The sequence below is a fragment of the Dermacentor andersoni genome, chromosome 3, assembly GCF_023375885.2.
Source record: "Dermacentor andersoni chromosome 3, qqDerAnde1_hic_scaffold, whole genome shotgun sequence".
Taxonomy (NCBI): domain Eukaryota; kingdom Metazoa; phylum Arthropoda; class Arachnida; order Ixodida; family Ixodidae; genus Dermacentor; species Dermacentor andersoni.
The window spans coordinates 79,066,784-79,086,206 of NC_092816.1; the positions used below are offsets into that span (position 1 = coordinate 79,066,784).

Sequence of the window (19,423 nt, forward strand, 5' to 3'; positions counted from 1 at the left end):
GTGTCGTGATTACTGGGCCATTAGCTACTTACTGCAGCGGAAAAAGCAAGATCGAATTTTCTCGTGCCAGTACTCCTTGAAGTTCTTGCAGTGTTTCGGTCAGGAAAAAAAGCTGTGAAGATGCATCACAGAAATGTTTTTCCCAGTGCGAGAAGGGGGGCGTATTTTAAACATTACTGAAAGTGTTACATGGTAAACAAAGGTAGCTTAAATAAGCGAAATCAGTTCTGCGGAAACCCGCAAGATGGAGGAAGTAGCGCGAAGGTACAGAGATTACCCGTAAGAGAAGGGCGTACGTGTTTCCTCTGTTGGTTCATGCTACTCTTAGGTGAAAGAGAATATTTCTCTCTCGGAGATCTTTTCTTCGAGTTAGCCATACAGTTAAGGCCATCTAAATTTGAAATCGGAAAGAGCTCAGGCATTAGCGGTACTTGTAATTTATTTGTGTTGCTTCGCGTACGGCTGTATTTCTGACAGCACGTCGAAAACGAAGTGGCTTGGTTATTGGCCACACTAAGACATCGGTGAAAGCATGTGTGGTTGAAAATATACACTCGAGTTTCACAGCAGGCGGCTACGTATCGCCTTCTGAACAAGCTGGCGTGACACAGCACAAATACGCAAGACGAAGGGGTCGCAGGAAAATGGAAGCTCGAAGTGATCAACAAACGCGCCTGACGAAGAGAAGTCCTGCTGCCGAAACGCTCGCTCCTTTGTTCGTCCTACATGAAAATGGAGCTCCAGAGGTAAAACAATGTGTGCGCTGGTTCACGCTCTGTGCCTAGCAACAGTGGCACACACGAAAAGAAATAAGTGATTTACTCTCCCAAGAAAAGAACAATTGCGGTGCTTGAACAGTAAGCGCAGTTCAGCAAGGTGTTTGCAGAAATTTCGTTGTTAACATATGCAGATAATATCGCACGAGTGCGAGAAAGACTGTCATACACGAGAGTTAGGATTTTTACAGTGCTGCGTGCTTCGAAATGGTAATCGCAGGCAGTGCAACCACAAAGAATTTTTAATTGAACAGATACATACCACAGTTACACAGGGGACATACAAGCCTTAAACGTAGTTGCATATCTTTACTGTGACATAAGGGGAACATAGTGTGTACGTGTACATAAGGTTCATGTGTACATGATGGCTACACATACACATAATGTGTTTTTCGGTCTGCATACACCTCTCCACACCATTCCTCCCTCAACAAGGATCGAACATCTCCAACGTGTCCCGTCGTGCCTCTACCTGAACTAAAGGTTGCATTGCGGCAGAGTTTGTGAACAGTGTAGTGCCAATAAAAAAATATTGCATGAAAGTAAACATTGTGACCTGTGCGATGCCTAAACATTGTACAAGATTACCCTTTAGGCAAAATGAAAATAAATACAAACCATGCATTGCGCTAAGTTCTTTATACCATTTAAAGCTTCCCGATAGTTTTGCTTGACATACAGGGTGTTTCAGTGAACACTTTCAAAATTTTTTAAAGGTTGCCAGTGGCAGATAGCTCAATTCTAGTCAATGAGCCGGTCTACTCAAAGTGGCGGACACTACTTGCACGAAAATTTGAAATGCAAAATCGACTAATTAACAAGAATTAATTAATTAATTTTAGCCAGTTATCTTATGACCCATATTGCAATTTACAAATTCTATCAGGGGACTTCGCAAGGTGGATCCACTTGGAACGAATTCTCAGAACGACACCAGTATCGAGACATAAATTCCCGAACTTTGCGGAGAAATGCATTGCCGTTCCAGTTACTTAATTGTGTGCTTCAGTACATGACACGACGTTTCTTTAACAAATTAACTGGAATTCCAATTAATTTCTCCGCAAAGTCCGGGAATTTATATCTCAAAACTGGTGTCATACTGAAAATTCGTTCCAAGTGTATCCGCCTTGCGAACTCCACGGCTAGAATTTGTAAATTGCAATATGGGCCACAACGCAATTAATTAAAACCTAATTAGTGTATTTTTATTAATTAGTCGATTTTGCATCTCAATTTTTGTGGAAGTATTTTCCGCCGCTTTGAGTAGACTAGCTCATCAACTAAAGTTGTGATATCTGCCACAGGCAACATTTAAAGACTTTTGAAAGTGTTCGCTGAAACACCCTGTATATTCAAACATCTGCGTTGGATTTGCGTAATATTTCTTTGTTCTTTTCGTCCTCGCAGTTAGAGTGGTACGAAAAACGTATAACAGGTAAACCAGTTGTTACGCTGACGGGGTCATGCTGGAACGGAATCTGCAGGCCTGCAGGTAATTTTGACGTACGCGCACATAAAATATTCGCAGATAACGGTAACGCTACGTCGTGCGACTTTTCATCAAAGCATAAAACTTAATCTCTTTCAGAACCATTCTCGACACGTCTAGTAGGTGCATGCCACGATTATGATCGCTACAAGAGCAATTCGGTAAGTAATTCTTATAGAGCTCAAAATAGGATCTTTTTTTCTTTCTTTCTGTGATTACCTAATTTAAACACCGCGAGAACGCCTCAAGATGTGCGTGAACAGAGGCAGCCAGGTGAAAAGCCTACCCGGTTGGCAACAGGTCATGATGAAAAACAGCGCGAAGACAAAAGGAAGACAAAAACGGCGACAGAATAAGAACGAATTTGGCGGGGCATTCGTTCCATCGAGATGATTGACGACGGTAATGGAATTAGCGTTGTCCCTTGCGAGAGGTGTGTAATAAGTGATTATACGTGATTGATGCACGTGATGATGAAATTAAGGAAACAGAGACCGGGATGTGTGGTATATTTAATTGTTATATGTTAATTTATTCTGATGTTGCCTTAGCTTTACTTCTATATATATTTTAAATACAGTACTGTACCTTTGAATATGTACCGACGACATGTATGCTCTATACATCTGTACAGTTTGAGTGGAAATGTCAACCGGTACGGCAGCTCTGGTAGACAGCAGCGCATCGCCCTCGCCTTTCGCTGATGGCGGTGCGATGGATAGAGAAGTACGGTGCATACGTGTGAGGACTAAATTATCTGATTCCGAGGACAAAGATATGGTCGAGAACAGCGCCGGTCCTCGCCTTCGGTAGCATGTCGAGGGAAGCCCACTCGGCACCAAACGTCTCTCTCACGTAGCACGGAAACCACGCGCTTTCGAGCTCTCAGAGGTCGACGTTGAAGTCGCTGCAGAGGGCGCGCGACATGTCTCGTTCGCGAACGTTGTCGTAGCAAGTTAGGAAGGCAGTCTTGGTGTGAGCTGTTATGGAGAGTGATATGAATCAGTGCGCTATATCCTCGGTGGCCACGGGAGTGACGTAGGTGGCGGCGACAGCGACGGTGAAAATTTTGTTCAATATGCGTTGCGTGACCCGTACAGACATCTCCGACAATGGTGCGCCCTGACATATCGTCAACGTGGAGCGATAGACGTAGCGTGACGGATTCGATCACGGAATGCCGTATGAGAACTTTCTTGTATAGGGGGCGCCACTGGCGCACTTCGATTTTAGAGAAGGACGACGACGAAGTGTCCTGTGTGGAATCCTGCCTTTTTGTCAGTGCGAATTTGAAGCTACTTTGTGGGAGACGCCGCTCCCTTAACTATGGCGATGGACGTGCAGTCACCTGGAGGGGTTCCTGGTCCTTCTACGTTAACAGCGGCCGCACCGAGAAAGCGGTCTTGTCGCCCGAGTGACACCGACAGCGAGGACACTGTCATCTACTCAGGGACCAGTGATGAAACCTCGAATGACAGCGACTTCGTGCCCGTAGCGAAGCACAAAGCAAAGAGAAGACTCGTCAGGACATATCCTTCCACAAGTAAGGCAACTGTGATCCCGACGCGAAAACCATCAGACATCAACATTTTATTTGTGCCTGTGGCTGCTAGCGACAATCTAAACCGGATCAACCGCCAAGCCATATCTGTGTCACTAGAGGCACTTGTTCCGGGTCAGATCAAAGATGTAAGGATCAACGCCCGTTAGAACATCCTTGCTATAGATGTCACAAACCGTAATGCGCTAGACATTCTGAGCAACGTTAAGGTGCTGGATAGCATCAACGTACGCTGCTATAAACTAGACTATCATGACTCTACGGCTGGCGTTGTGTATGACGTAGATAATTCCATAAGCGATGCTGACCTGCATATACTCATCAAGCCGGCGATAGAGGGAATTGCCACATTGCAAGCCCGTCTCCTGGGAAACTCGCAGTGTGTCAAGTTAACTGTCAAAGGAGACAGCCTACCGCCATATGTCAACGTCGGTCACTTCTGACACATTGTACGGCCTTTTGTGCCAAAGCCGCTTCAGTGCAGGAAGTGTCAAAGGATAGGGTACATTAGTGCGGTTTGCACAAATGCTGCCCTGTGCTCACGATGCTCTAGGTCGCACAGCTCCGATGCCAGTCGTGCCGAAAACCAAAAGTGCGCCAATTGTCAAGGCTCTCACGATGCAACTTCAAAGAATTTCCCACATGTGAAAAATGAGGCGAAAGTCTTGAGGCAAATGGTCAGGGACGGTTCCTCGCACAGGGAGGCTGCCGCTAAGGTGCGACGTTGACGTTCACGTCGCCGGAGATCTAGGAAACCCACTGCTATTGCTAAGGATGCACCACGTCCGCTGACAGTCCACAAACTTCCGCATTTAACTAGCAATAGTAGCAATGAGGTTCCTCAGCAGAAGGTCTCCAATATCATTGCCTCATGCGAGGAGTGGCCATCATTACGACGGCTAGATCCACCAGCGGAGCGACAAGATGTAGCACGCTCGCCAAATTATGCTTCACCTTCTGGCAGCAACCAAGACGACGACAAATAAGTCGTCACCATGATACGGGCCCTTATGAACACGCTACGAGTAATACTGACCTCCATACACACTCCGGCGGCTCGAGGCGCACTTCAAATACTGGATGCCCTGAATCCGGTACTGTCCGGTCTTGAGAAGCACCATGGCTGCTCCTCTACATTCGTTCCTTAAAGAGGCCAAGGAAGCGTCTATCTTCCAATGGAATGTCAGCGGCATTAAATCCCGCATTTCGGACTTTCGTCCGTTTGTTTTTAAGAACAACCTGCAGTCTCCTACTCATACGACGTTAGCATATCATCTCTAAATTTACGATCAGGTTTGTGTGATCTTTCTGCTCACCGTCGCACTGCCAGCCTTGTTTTGTATCACAAGTTTTTTTATTCGCCCCTAAGACAAGTACGATACATCTGCGCACCCCTACCACGTAGATCCCATCGCATCTGTCACCCTCTTCAAGTTTTGCGTCCACGAGCCCGTACTACTACCTTGATGAACTAATTTTTTTCACGAACGACAACTGACTGGGACGGCCTTCCCCACCATATCGCTGCCATAACCTGTCCATCCACATTTTCGACTTCTATAAACGCCTGCACCTTGTAAACCCCACTCCTTATGTAACACCCCAAAAGGGATCTTTAAGGAAAATAAAGTGATGTGATGTGATGAGAACAAATTTGCAATAATCGTCATTTGTGAACCAAACATTGAGAGCGCCATCCGCCTATCAGTATATGAAGCTTTCATGTCTGCCACCTGTAGCGACCGCAGCAAAGTCATCATTTATATCAGATGCGATTTCACGTATGTTTTACACGCAGTGGCACCTGATGACGACAATCAGTAGGTATGTTTTATCATAAAATGCAAGAACGTCGCACTCACGCTCGTAGGTGCCTAGATTTTACCTTCGAGTCGATTTGACAACGCAAGTGGAATTTTAACAGCGACACCTGGACCTTGGATTATTACCGGCGATTTCAATGCGCATCATCCGCTCCTAAATACACGTTGCTCATGGAGAAGAATTGCCGAGAGATCCAGGACTGTCTACCTGGCAGCATCGAGGAGCTAATTAACGCCGCTGCTCAAGAAGCCACTAGAGATTTCAGGCCTATTCCTAAGTTTTCTGAATTCGAAGCAGAATTGGAGTGGCTTCGAGCAATCCGCCGTCGCGCGGAACGAAGGTAAAGGCGCACCAAGTCCATTTACGACTTAAGGGAGGCGAGACGCATGCAGAAGAAGATCCAGCGTTGCATCAACTCCTTGCAATCTCTAAAATGGAAAACCTTCTGTGATTCCCTTGATCCGCATAAACCCCTGTCACAAATATGAAGAACTGTGCGTGGTCTTCGAACATCACCGCAACAACGCCACCCCTTCAAGTACCTGGCTCTCTACCAAGCTCGCAGAGAGATAGACGTAGCGGAGGACTTCTGTTTCAAGGGTGCTGGTCTACCGCCATCGTTCGCTACACGCGATCCCCGTGATGTTACAATCTCACGGGATTCTCGTATGGAAAATCTGTTTTCCATGGAGGAGTTGCAGGCGGCGTTGGCAGCGTGCAGACGTTCCTCATCGCCTGGGCCTGACCCGGTGACATACGCCTCTCTTGGAAACCTCGGTCAAACAGCCCGGCATTGACTTCTAGACGTGTACAATAATTCATGGCGTGAAGGAGTAGTTCCTGCTGTATGGAAGTCCAGCCGCCTTGTGCCTCTGCTCAAACCAGGTAAATCACCCCTAGACGGGGCGTTTTATCGTCCCATTGCTCTGGCCAGTTATCTAGGAAAGGTGATGGAGAGGATGGTGCTGACGCGTGTAGAGTGGTATCTAGAACACTACAAGTTATACCCTGACGCTATGGCAGGCTTTCGACGTGGAAGCTTTTCTGTAGGCAACGTCATAGACCTTGTCTCGTCTGTTCAGCACGAAAAAAGCCTCAGGAGGCTGTCAGCGGCGATGTTCCTGGATGTTAAAGGCGCTTATGACAACGTGACCCATCAAGCCATCCTGGACGCCTTGGGCGATGTCGGCCTAGGCGGCCTTGTTTTTCGATGGATATCCAGCTTCTTGAAGGACAGGTCATTCTTTGTGCAAACAGAGGATGGTGCGTCATCACAATACAACAACTAGCGTGGCGTAGCACAAGGCGGAGTCTTGAGCCCCACTCTATTTAATCTCGTGCTTATCGACCTAGTTCATACCCTTCCGCAATCTGTCCATATGTCGATCTATGCAGACGATATATGCATTTGGTCATCAAGAGCGACGCGTCCCCAGGTGGGCGCCAGACTTCAAAAAGCGGCCACACTAACATCAGGTTAACTTCGAGCGCGAGGTCTGGAGGGGTCCTCAGAGAAGTGCTCTATAGTCGCTTTCACGCGCAAAGCAATGAAACCGTACGTTATCGGAATTAATGGACAGCCGATTGCCTACGAGAATACACACCGCTTTCTAGGAGTGATAATAGATCGAGACCTTTCCTGGGGTCCTCATATCCCCTACCTAAAAAAGAAATTAGTCATGATAACCCACGTGCTCACATTTCTTGCGGGAAAGTCACGGGGTACGTCTGTGAGTGCGATGCTCCAACTCTATAACGCACTGTTCCTGGGTCTGCTGCGCTAAAGCTTACCTGTACTGGGTGGGACCGGTAAGACCAACCTCCGTGCCCTCCAGTCTGTACAAGCTCAAGCTCTGCGAATTTGCCTTGGTCTTCCCAGATGTGCATCCACGGCAGCAACAATAGCCATCGCGCATGACCACCCCATCAATACGTATCTTCAAGTCGACGCTTTAAGGATGCATATCAGGTACTTCGCTCGACTTCCATCGCATAATCTCGCCTCCCTTCCTGCTGATCGACCTCGTTCAGCGTTTAGCAAGATTATTGCCGCCAACCATGGAACTTTACCGTCAAACTTCACACCTGCAGCACGACCATCTCTACCGCTGCGGTGCCTCCATCCACTCCAGGCTCTTCTTGTTATTAGCAGTATCAAAAAGAAAACGGAGATATCAACTTTCGCCCTCAAACAAACCGTGCTTTCATTCCTACATGACAAGCACAAAGGACGCATCCACGTTTACACGGACGGTTCTGTCTCCTCTAAAAGTTCAGCTGGAGCAGTGGTGATTCCCGCGGAGTGTGTCACCCTCAAGTTCAAGACATCTCACATTACATCATCGACGGCTGCAGAACTCGCAGTTATCCGTGCTGCTCTGGAGTTTATTGTTCACAAATCATCACATTCATGGTCCATCTTATGTGACTCAAAGGCAGCTCTCCACGGTCTGATGTCCCCTTTCAACCACGGACCAAATGTGCAACTAGTTGCAGACATCCGACTACTCCACCATTACGCAATCAACAATGGGCACAACATAATCTACCACTGGATACCGGGTCACTGCGGAATTTCAGGAAATTACAGTGGGGATGAGGCCGCCCGATCGGCCCATGATGGTGTCCATGTTATATCAATACCACTGTCACCAACAGATGCAGTCACAAGTCTTCGCTCTCTCGCCCGCGAGCTTACGCAGAATCTGTGGAACACCAGTGAATTCACGGACGCACATCAGCGATTGGATCCACGTCTGCAACTCCGTCTACCACCAGGGTTGCTACGAGCGGAAGCAACACTTCTGTGCCACCTGTGGCTCGGTGTGGCATTCACGAACTCCTACTCATTCCGCATTGGAATGGCCGACAGCCCTACTTGTGACACCTGCGGCTGCGAGGAGACGATTGAGCACCTCCTTTGTGACTGTCCCCGTTACAAAGTGCCAAGAAAAGTGCCCGTGACCCCGCTCGAAAAACTGGACAATCATCCCTTTACAGCGGAAAAAGCTCTAGGACACTGGTCCAGACGGGCTTCGGCCCTCAAGGCCTTAAGGGCTTTGCTGAAGTTTTGAAGGGCATGAGTATTGTGCGACCGCCTTTGAATGTTGTAGCGCGTAGTATCGCGTTACTGTGTGAATTTTCTGGTTTCCATTTTTTTTCCTCTTCTTCTTCTTTCTCCTTTTATTCCCTTTACCCCTTTCGCCAGCACAGGGTAGCCAGCCGGTGCTTACACTGGCTAACCTCCCTGTCTTTCCTCCCCTTTGTCTCCTTCCCTTCCTTGGATTTTAGCCGCTTGCTGTGACCGACGAGTTACAACCTGCTTGCAGCAATGGCGAGTTGGCACTGGTGCCATAATGGGTTTCAAAACCTGTCCCCTGAGCACGGCAACTCGATGGTCTAAGCATTTGACCATGGACTGCACAGTGACCCAGGTGAGAGGGAGGACGGACGGACAAACAGACAGACAGACAGACTCCGGAGAACCCTTGAAGTACCCTAAGAATGTTAATCGCATTACAATGCTCGATCGTCTCATCGTCATCACGTATTAGCGACACGGGGGAGGGCGCCTTACCAGGCCAGCCCCGTTAAATGTTTAAGGCGCTTAGACAACATCTTAATCGGGTGAAAATTACTTCAGTATTTTCTGAAATGAAATATGACGTGTCGATAATATGAGAAATTCGCTATATCTGGGTATAAGAATTCTTGTGTAACCGCACGGCTCCGGAACCAGCCAGTGGTTATACAATTTGTGGCCTTTAGTATTGATAGAACAGGGCATCTGAGAGCTGCTCTCGCCAGGCTGTCGGTCATCTCGTTCATAAATAGGTCCTCACGACCCGGCACCTAAACCAATCTAATTTCCTTATGTGAGCAGCCACTAGCAAATGGAATGTACGTAAAAGAAGGGTGCAGCTATTTGCTGTGAACGATGAGCATTAGGATAAATAATGGATAATTATGACAACTCTCAATATTATTGAATTTAGGTTCAGGAGTAGTGCTAGTTGGTGTGTCTTCATACTTGCTTATGCGCTAGCATGTTTCGTGTCTGTGATTTTAGTAACGTGCGAGCGCATAAGCAAGTACGATTAATTTTCTTAACGTAGGGCCAATATTAGCGCTAGAGATTCAGCTAGAAATAGAAAGTCCGGTATCCTTATGGAGACTGACCAGTGAATAGCCATGGAGCAAATGCCAATACCAGATTTTTCTTTGCTCTCTGGGGCGTCTGTCACATTGGCAGCGTTATTGGTGAACTCAATAAATTATCTTGTGATATACCATCGAATAAATTATAAGAGAGCTGCTTTGAATATTTCGGGTAGAGGTAGTCTAACAATCTGTAGGCGCTCTCACACTTCGAAAAGAGGTGGCACGTTCCATATATATGCGCCATCTGGCTGTCGCTATTCTGCTGTTTCGTCATATCATTATGCTCAAGCACTACTGAAATATGTACAAGTAGCCATTGGTCATACTGTAGTTGGTTGAGAATGGGAGCTTCTGTCGAAGAATAAACCATCAATGTTACATAAGAAATAAAAACAATCAGGTATATTAGGCATTGCAACATGAACTATATAAATGCTGTGATAATGAAACAACAAAAGTGTTGTTCACTAAATATGTCCTCACCTTATCTTCTTTATCATAGTAGGTGACTTGCTTTCTGTACGGTATAGTAATTCCACCCTCCCTCCACCCTTTTTTGTTGATTACAAAATAAATAGATATATTTTCGCACTCCGTCTATCAATGTCTAACCATAGACTAGACTATGTCTAGTTCACATTTCTAGGTTTATGGAAGAATATGTTCGAAGATGTTTGGCAGAAGGCCTATGTCAACTTTTCTTTTGAACGAGCCGGTCCAACATTTGATGAAATGAAAATGTTTGTTTCAGCGAATCTCGTTACATCACGTTCATTTTCGCACATTTTGTGTGTTGTCATGGTAATGTTGCTTTGCGATAAGTGCGATTAATTTCACGAAGTTGGCTAAAACGTTCGCATGTTCTATTTCCACTGTTTAGCAGAACAACGACCAAGAACCTACTTTCCCGACATGTCAGCAGCGTGCCTTTTGAGATTACCTTTAACTATCAAGTTTATTTACCCCACTTTTGAAGTTCAGTGTTTGTGTAAGGTAAAGGCGAAACGGATGGGGAGGCCGTGGCTGTGTTAAAATGCTTCTTGCTTTTCTAGCTTGGTTAGTCATTTTGAAGGTTCCAACAGCGGATTATCTAACTAGGAGACCAATACTTCTAAGCTGATGTCACAACCTAAATAACGCAGTGTCACCTGCAATATCTGAGCAAAGTTTTTTTGTCCCCTGTACATTTGTAGTGCTGCTATATCGGGTACTTGGTGGCAGTGATTGCCAAGAGCTACCATGTAAAGAAAGCAACAAGTATGTGACGTCATTGGGAAATCGACGTCGTTTTTGACTATGCGATGTAAGCCTCTGTAACCAAGGGGTTTGGGAGCTGTTAAGTTTTCTAGAGCTATAGGTAAATATTTATGTTATAAACAAGTAATGAGCCCTTTTGTTCTGCAGAAAATTGTCCACCAATGCCACTACAACTGTCATGGAAATCGTGTAATTCATAAGCAGCGTCCTTATGGGCTCGCATGCCTGGTAAGTTCCACGTTCAAGGTAGACTGCCATCTTTGAAATCATAGTTTACTTGAAAATTGATAATAATCATTCACAATTAAGTGTTAAATATAAAAAAAAAGAAAGGGTAGCAGACTCCCGCGTAGAGGGCCAGGTTTCGATCCCGGCGTGAACTTGGTATCTTTAATGCGTAAGCATTCTTTGGCGAGTACTCAAGCAAAATCTGTCTCTCTTGTGTTGCCTTATAACTGCGAAATAAATGCATAATTGGTCAATTTAACATATGTAATCGGTGTAATAGTGCAGTAGATGGTGATGGGTAGCGTTAGAAAAAAAATAACGCTCCCGCAGGATATCAACTTGTTACTTGCGTCGACGCTAGGGCTCTGTAGCCTAATCGTAACATTAGGCATACTTTAATGCACCAATGATTCTTTGGCTTAAATCTGCAAAATAAGTGGATAATTTGTCAAGTTAAGACATGTAGTCGTTATAATAGTGTAATAATGGGTTATTGGTAGCGTTAGAAAAAAAAGTCACATTGTCGCAGGGAATGTGAAGCATCGTTTGCGGTAGCAAATTAGTAGACAACTATACGAAGTAAGGATAGTATAGTAGTTCTATCGGCCGTATAAACTTGGAAACATTGGCTTGATAGCTGAATTCACAAGGATTGTGTCAGCGCGCACAAGCAAACATGAACAAATCACAGTCGATGAGCGCGGACGCGCGCTGTCAAAATGCTGGTATGAGCGAGCGCGGCAGCAGTAGCGAGCGAAGTGACCTTCGTGCGGTATATCGCTTCAACGCAAGAGCGGCGAGAAAACAGCACGCGAAAAGGCATGAGCCGGCTGCAGATCTCTTTCTAGATGGGGATGTGCAAAGTATGCGCTTGTTGGCGCCGTGGAAGCCCCCCTCCCCTCCCTCCCCTCCCTCCCGCGCTGTCTTCCCGCTTTCCTCCATGTGTGGCGCACGAGATAGAGCTGCGATCGTCAGTTCCCCTTGCTCCCAGTCGCAATATGCGCAGCGGCTGCCGGAGCATGACGCTCATTTAGCTAGCTTATGAACATCTATCGATCATCTACGAATGCGCATTCGTAGGAAATTCTCAGAATCTTTGTACCATTTTCTTGCTTATGTATATCCTGCTCAGAGAATATCATAACGTTCAAAGCACAATTCAATTCACCAACCGAAGCGGCTATTGGATTGAACCCATAACAACATAGGATGTAAAAAGCGTTGGGCTTGGGACTTCGCCTTGAGGAACCCCGCTGTTACTGTAACACTGGGGTAACACTCGATATCACAGCCGGGCGAGCGGAGTCCGTAGGCTTTCTAGTGATCACAAAAGTAAATCGACCGAATGTCAAAATGGATTGATGGAGCCCGGCCCGTTACCGGTACTTCGAAAGAGCGCCCAAATGCGTGGGTGAGACAAACTCGCCCTTGGCACTTTTGCCAAAAATATTGTAAACGAGTAAGAGTCATCCACGGCACTTAAAGTACCATTCGCATGCGTCAGATGTTTATGCAACAGCCGGCAAGCGTTTTACTACCAAATCTTTAGGTAATTGAGGCACCACGCACTGTTACGCGATGTGACAGATGTTTTTATTTGAAATCAAATAATTGTTCTGAGCACAGCCCCAGTAGGAACATTGCGTTTTCAGGGAGGGCACTCTTCGAGCTCGATAACGTACAACGTCTCTGTTCCCGGTGTTTTGGAGATAGATAATAATAATAATAATAGTAAGAAGAAGAACGTCAACAAGAAGAAGGTTTTTGAGAGGGAAAGCTGAGAGGTTGGCAGGGGGAATGTGTCTCTGGTCTGCTACTTCCGCGGGGGCACTGAACGTTCAATAGGATGGTGTGCCGACTCGTCCTGGAGTTTATAAAGGATTACTGACATACATTTTCGACTTTTTTTTTGTGCCGTAACATCAGCACTGTCAAAGCTCTACGGTCACATGCCATGTTTCAACTCATTGTGCGACCCGAGGTACCAGCATAGCGAGGGGACCGAGCGCGCTCGAATGATTGCGAAAAAATTCCTATGTCCTCCTCCGACGTCACCACCTATTGTATCATGACAGCAGGATACATACTCTTCTCGGGAAACGAAACCGAATATGGTGGCAGAAAGGCTATTACAATTAATTTTTAGGGCTTCGAGGCTTTTCAGTATTTTTTCTGAGACGTTCACCAACGCAAGAAAAAAGAAAACGAAGAGTCGCAAATATTATGTCCGTAGGCAATAAGCGATGCAGACATTTTGTGATTGGTAACGTTAGGCAGATTCATGTCAGGGCGTTGCGTCATGCGCTGGGAAGTCCGGTGCGGCATCATGCGCAGGATGGCTGCGAGCTTTAGGTGATGCTGCGTCGGTTTCACGGCTAATTAGATATACATGCTGCAAAACTGTAGTATAGCTTACCACTGAAATATTCTAACGCACTATCGGGGCACTGAAGAGAGCTCATTTCTCTTTCAGTTTCAGAAGACAAACTTCTTGAGCAGGGATGTTGTAGGCGTCTGTCATGGAGGTACCTGCTCAAAAGTTCGTGAGTATAGCAACATCACTAATTTCATCAATCATTACTTCAACGTGCAAGAATGGCGTGTATCAGATGCAACCTAAGTACCAAATAATGTGCCTTTTATTTTTCTTAGTTTTGTTAATAATCTATTACGAATTTATTGATATACTTCCAACGACAGGTCTAGTCGAAGGGTGCGATATGATCTATGACCAATACAGGACACAGTCACCGGTAAGCACACATATTCACTGCATGTTTCAAGAATACTAACCACAGAATGTTGTGTGAGGCTTTTATTTTTGGCTGTTTGCTGTCTTCATTGTATTTCCCTTGTGCTAGTGCCCTACGCGTATTGAATACTAAACTAGTGTCCCATATATTTTGCCAGATTGCAATATTCTGTGTCTTACTGAGCGTTATAGGAGGAAACACAACACAAAGGAAGATCATTATATATTTGACACGAAGAAAAAACGCAACGGAGCTACAACGGGGGGTGGCACATGAATGTGATCGTCTATTAGGATTTCGCTGCTGGCTCGAGAACGCCGAGCTGCCGCAAATTATTTCGCAGCTCTCTTGAAACGGCGCCCTAACTGCGAAACTGCGCACTTAAGTTGCGTACTAAAGTGGAAAGGTGGGCGAGACGGTCTGCATTCATAATGCTAACAGCGTGAACAAAACGTCGGGAGGGGTGGCAGAACACAGGACGAGCGCTGGGTCACAACTAAGTTTACTGAAACGCACATCAAGGAATATTAGCGACACAGGCAATTACATGGCAAAACGAGGAAAGCACAAACAGGACACGTGGATAGGTGGCATTTGTTACCGATTGAAGGCTGGCTAATGCATCACGTGCGCTTCCGCTCCATGTGGGCTGCCTCCGCGACTCATCTAGTGGATACATCTGTATGCTTGAACAAAATTGTTGGCTCCTTGAGCTGAGGCTAACACCTTGCATTGTCGGCCATGCGCAGACACATGTGTCTAATCATTCTTGTACCAGGACAATTCATGCTCCCTAAGTCTTACATTGTTGCTCCGGCCCATTTCTCCTATGCACACTCGAACACCTGAGCGGGAAAGAGCACCCACCACACTAGTACTGCAGCCTACATAATCATTTACATGATTCACTTCGGACCGTACATTAGAATTACATTCAGCTCCACTTGCTCGCCTTTCGACCACCGGACAAATAGCACTCAATTTTCCAGCTATAGGACCCCAGGGCATTATAACGTAAAACTATTCCAATCTATTCCAATCTCCAGACGTGAAATTTATGTAACCACCGACGTAAGCATCAGGAGGTAACCCGGAACGTTGTTTGAAAAGCCCAATCAAACGCGCTTCTTGTTTATAGGAGGCCACTTTCTCTTGCTCTCAAAGCGAATAGCATTGCCTCCATTGAGTAGTTTTTCACATCTAATTAGCTGAGAAGAGGCAAGTAGCACGCTCAAGTGGAGACAGTTTCGATGGGGCGGAGCCGGTGCAGCGAAACTAGATAACCGAATGAAGAGGGTGGTGCCACCGTCTACCATTGGTCCGCTTCCCCTCAGTATGAGGTGGCTGGTTGAAAATCTCGGCGGCGAGCAACGGCAGGTTGAAAATGCTGCTAAAACGGATCCTTAGCATAAAAGATTTGCCAGAGCGATGTCGTACACGTGCCGAAAGGTCTCGATAACATTATATCGCAACATATTTTTTACTGTATGCAAATAAATTCATGCTCCCCGACTGCTCCGATCAGCCAGTGCCACAGCGATCGGCGGGCAGCCATCTTCTATTCTTTTCCGCTATTCTCCAGCAATTGAAAGAAGTTTCGTTCGGCATAATAATGCCTCCTCAACGCGTACACTTTATTTTCACGCGGTCAGTACTCGCGGTTTTGTGACGTCGCGTTACATAGAGGCAAAGTGGGCGCAGCCCGAGAACATTGGAACAACAGCAATTGGACAAGCGACGCCTTTTTCGCTAATGGCGAAGAAGGCGTCGAATAAGAAATTCTTCTTCTTCTTTAGTTTGGTTTAAGCATGCATAATCGGTGGGCACATATCATATGAGATGGGCCGTTTTAGCAGTTTTCGTGACGTCCCTGACAAATAGGCGCAGTAGGTGGTGGCTCGATAATTTTTTGACCAATTCTGCAGGGCTGATTGCAGAATTGGAATAGAAAAGTTTGGAATAGCTTTACGTTTTAGCGCCCTGAATTAAGCAACTGTTATTATTGCAGGCGAAGCTGGAAACGGAACAGCGAAGTCGAGTAGCTTTTTTTCCGGATTGTCGTTTGAATTTACGCTGATAGTGCATCGTGCGTAGGCATGAAAAGAGTATGTTAATTTGCATAAGGTCGCCGCTTTCGAAAAGTTAGACAGCGCTCCAATATTGTTCAATGTTTCTAAATCAGTGCAAGTGCTGTTTTTCGGTTAGCACGCAACTCCGCGCTTGCTTAAGGGGGGGGGGAGGGGGGGGTTACAGCTTTATTTTTCTTTTGTAAAAATTTTGTAGACATCTCAACGCTACAATATACAGTTGAGGCCAAGCTGGAAACCCCTATGTGAGAAGCGACGATGGTAACTCGACAGATTATTGGAGAGAATTAAGTGTAATGATGAGCTTAGGAAAATTGTGTCTAAAGACTAGGCTGGTTTGACGCAGGAGATGGGACAATAAAGAGCTCAAGGAACTCATTCATATTACTGCAGTGTATGTAACCAGACGCCCATGTTTAAGACATATTGAGGAATTGAAAAGTGTTCTATGACTACATAGAACTCTTTTGTATTCGTATGGAAGCTACTGCCATGCAAACAAGAGTGATCCAACATTCTAAGCTGCAGTGCGTCGGTACACGCAGCAGTTGCAAGCTTGGTCATACAAACGTTGCGGCTGATCTGAACATTGTGCGCGCTACATGATATGTTATTACGTATTCCCACAGATTCCAGTCGCTAAGAAATGTGAATGTTCGAGAAGAGCAGGAACAATACTGTTGCGGGATGGAACACTGTGTGCAGTAAGTTCGAAAAGTGAAAACATCTTTTTTTTTTCAGTTCACTGCCAGAATTAATTCCGAAGTAAGCAAGGCAGAGTTTGGCTGTTTGTTGAAGGCGGGGAGAGATGTCGTGGGGCGCTATCTTTAAACGTTCTTAGTGTTTTTAGACCTTGCTTTTAAGTGTGTTTTGAGAAGGGAGCGATGTTCTGTTGCGCGCGTGAAAACTTGTACCGGCTGTGATTCTATCCAAGCATGGGCCGGTATAAGGTAAATCTATTCCAATTGGTTTTTAGCCCTCCGTGATAGGTCGAAATGGCTCGGGCTCTGCCCACATGGGTGTGGCGCCCGCGCATACGGCCAGGATCTAAACAATTCTGACCGATCAGGCATGGCTAAGGGCCGATTTGGAATAAGAAAACATTGTAATAGTTTTACGTTATAGGACAAATGGACGTGGTTTGTATTTTAGTGTCGCTTGACTAACGGCGACATTCAGTACCAAATTAGGAGTGCTTAGTAGTACTTACTACTGCTAGCAGTAGTAGTAGTGGTGGTGGTGGTGATGATGATGTTAGTAGTAGTGGTAGTTGTACTGGAAGTAGTAGTAGTAGTGGTAGTAGTAGTAGTAGTAGTAGTAGTAGTAGTAGTAGTAGTAGTAGTAGTAGTAGTAGTAGTAGTAGTAGTAGCCAGCATGAAACTTTAATTGCAGCCTTAAAGGGTAAGTGATCCGGTGCAGAAAGCTGGTCTTGCTTCTTTACCCGCCGGCGATTAGACTCCCCAGTCGAGAAACCCAGCAGCAGTCATCGCCCGTCGTCCCCGCTCCGCCAACCGCGTAACGGTGCTTGCCAGCTCGAGCTGGGCAGTGCTGCTTTCCACTAGTCTAGGGTTGGATTGAGAAGTAGCTACAGGTTATATAGGTCGACACAAAGACTCGGACGGCAAGGAGTAAAATAAAAAAAAAGAGGATAATGCTGACAAGTTCCCCCGTATACGCTGCAGTGTGTTGAGCGAGTAGCACATCCGTGTTCGCCGGAATTGACAGTGTAGTTTCTGTCACAGAATAAAGAGTAAGCGGCATCAACAACAAATAAGCAGACGACGATGCAAATCGCAATGCATTTTGAGTGCATAATGATGTGCGCAGAACTGCAAGGCTTATTTGGAGCATATTTCTTTTTTGTGCTTGTATTTTTCTGTTTGTTTTTTCGCTATTGCTTTTACGCCGTTATATGGTTGATTATGTCATTCGCGCTCTTTACGGTACCGGTAACTCTTTTCCGTAACTGTTTACGTTTGAAGTCTTCTTCGTTATTCGTTTATGCTTCCAATCTTCGTCCTGTAATATGCCCCTTCCCTCTGTAACGCGCAAACGCTAGGAGTAATGTGCAATAAAATAAATAAATAAATAAATAAATAAATAAATGGAAAGAGAGCGCTACATGGTAATCACCTTGCCCCGAGCTCGCTTTCAGCACCCACAAAGAAACCAGCAAACAAAAGGTGTACTGCGCGAATAAAGCTCTCAAAAGCGTGGCGACGGCAACTATTCATTGGTATGACCGAACCTAACTTGCATGAGGCGGATTAAAAAAAAATACCGGGAATGGTTCGGTGGCTTTCCCCAACTCTAACGAAACAAGTGAACAAGCGCCGATGTATACCATTCTTTAAAAGGCGTACAGTGAAACACACTCCACAATTAAGCCACCTCAGTGGAGACTGGGATGTCTAAGACCCTTCGTAGTTATCCCCGAGTTGAAACCGTACTTTCGCTCGAGCCGACCCTGCTTCAGACTTTGTAACAATCTCCATAGACTTGGAGCATTTCAGGCGTCCCAGAAAGCACACCTCAAACAACTAAAAGAAAAGCAATGCAGCCTTCCATCGAATGAGCTGCACACTTGTGGCGCTTGTGTATCTTTATCAAATCGCGATGTCGGGCTACTTAGCGCTAAACTGTCTCGCAATATTTTGTACCATGGCATTAGTATTATTTGTATTGTTCGAAGAAGCCGCGATGCCATGCCACCAGAAAATATGGAAGCATATAACATTAAGGCGAACGGCGACACCTTTATGAGCGTTCCCTCGGTATCATTACATGCGAGTGGGTTTGGACTTGTAGATACGGCTGTGTGATCTTGTTGGCTTTCGTTTTTTTTTCTTTAATTTTTTTTAGTCTCCTTGTATGTGCACATCAGAGAGACGATAAATCAGACAGTTCGCGTATGCGTGCGTTTTCACGAAAAAAAAAAAAGGAATGCAGATTCAACGCACATCTCGGAATGTCTGTGAAGCGAAATTTTCGCGAAGAGGTTCAGCGAGCGCTATAACTTTGTCCGCTTCATTCCTGTCTTGGGCGCAAAGGAACTCGCTGCGTGCGCATTTGCTCTCTCTCTCTCTTTCTCTCTCTCTCTCTCTCGCGCACCCGTGCTAAGCAACCTGGCGCACGTGACTGGGTGCCAGAGTTGGTTGCAGTTGGCCCAGATGGAAGTATGCATGCGATTGTGGTGATGTACAGAAAGCATTGGAACCCGGCTTTATTAGCTGCAATTAAGGACGCCATCTTATTTTGGCGCGTTTCCCTGAAGGATGTAC

General features: G+C 45.8%; 1 protein-coding gene across 4 annotated transcripts in view; it reads left to right on the top strand.

Moving 5' to 3' along the window:
• Window positions 1-19,423, top strand: part of LOC126542826 (uncharacterized) — a 60,088-nt gene that overhangs the window by 32,936 nt on the left and 7,729 nt on the right. For all 4 annotated transcript variants that reach the window (XM_055061414.2, XM_055061409.2, XM_050189937.3 and 1 more), the window contains exons 9-14: window positions 2,190-2,274; window positions 2,371-2,432; window positions 11,222-11,302; window positions 13,776-13,845; window positions 14,003-14,055; window positions 16,772-16,846. In XM_055061414.2, the coding sequence (XP_054917389.1) occupies window positions 2,190-2,274; window positions 2,371-2,432; window positions 11,222-11,302; window positions 13,776-13,845; window positions 14,003-14,055; window positions 16,772-16,846 (426 nt within the window). The remainder of the gene's footprint in view (window positions 1-2,189; window positions 2,275-2,370; window positions 2,433-11,221; window positions 11,303-13,775; window positions 13,846-14,002; window positions 14,056-16,771; window positions 16,847-19,423) is intronic.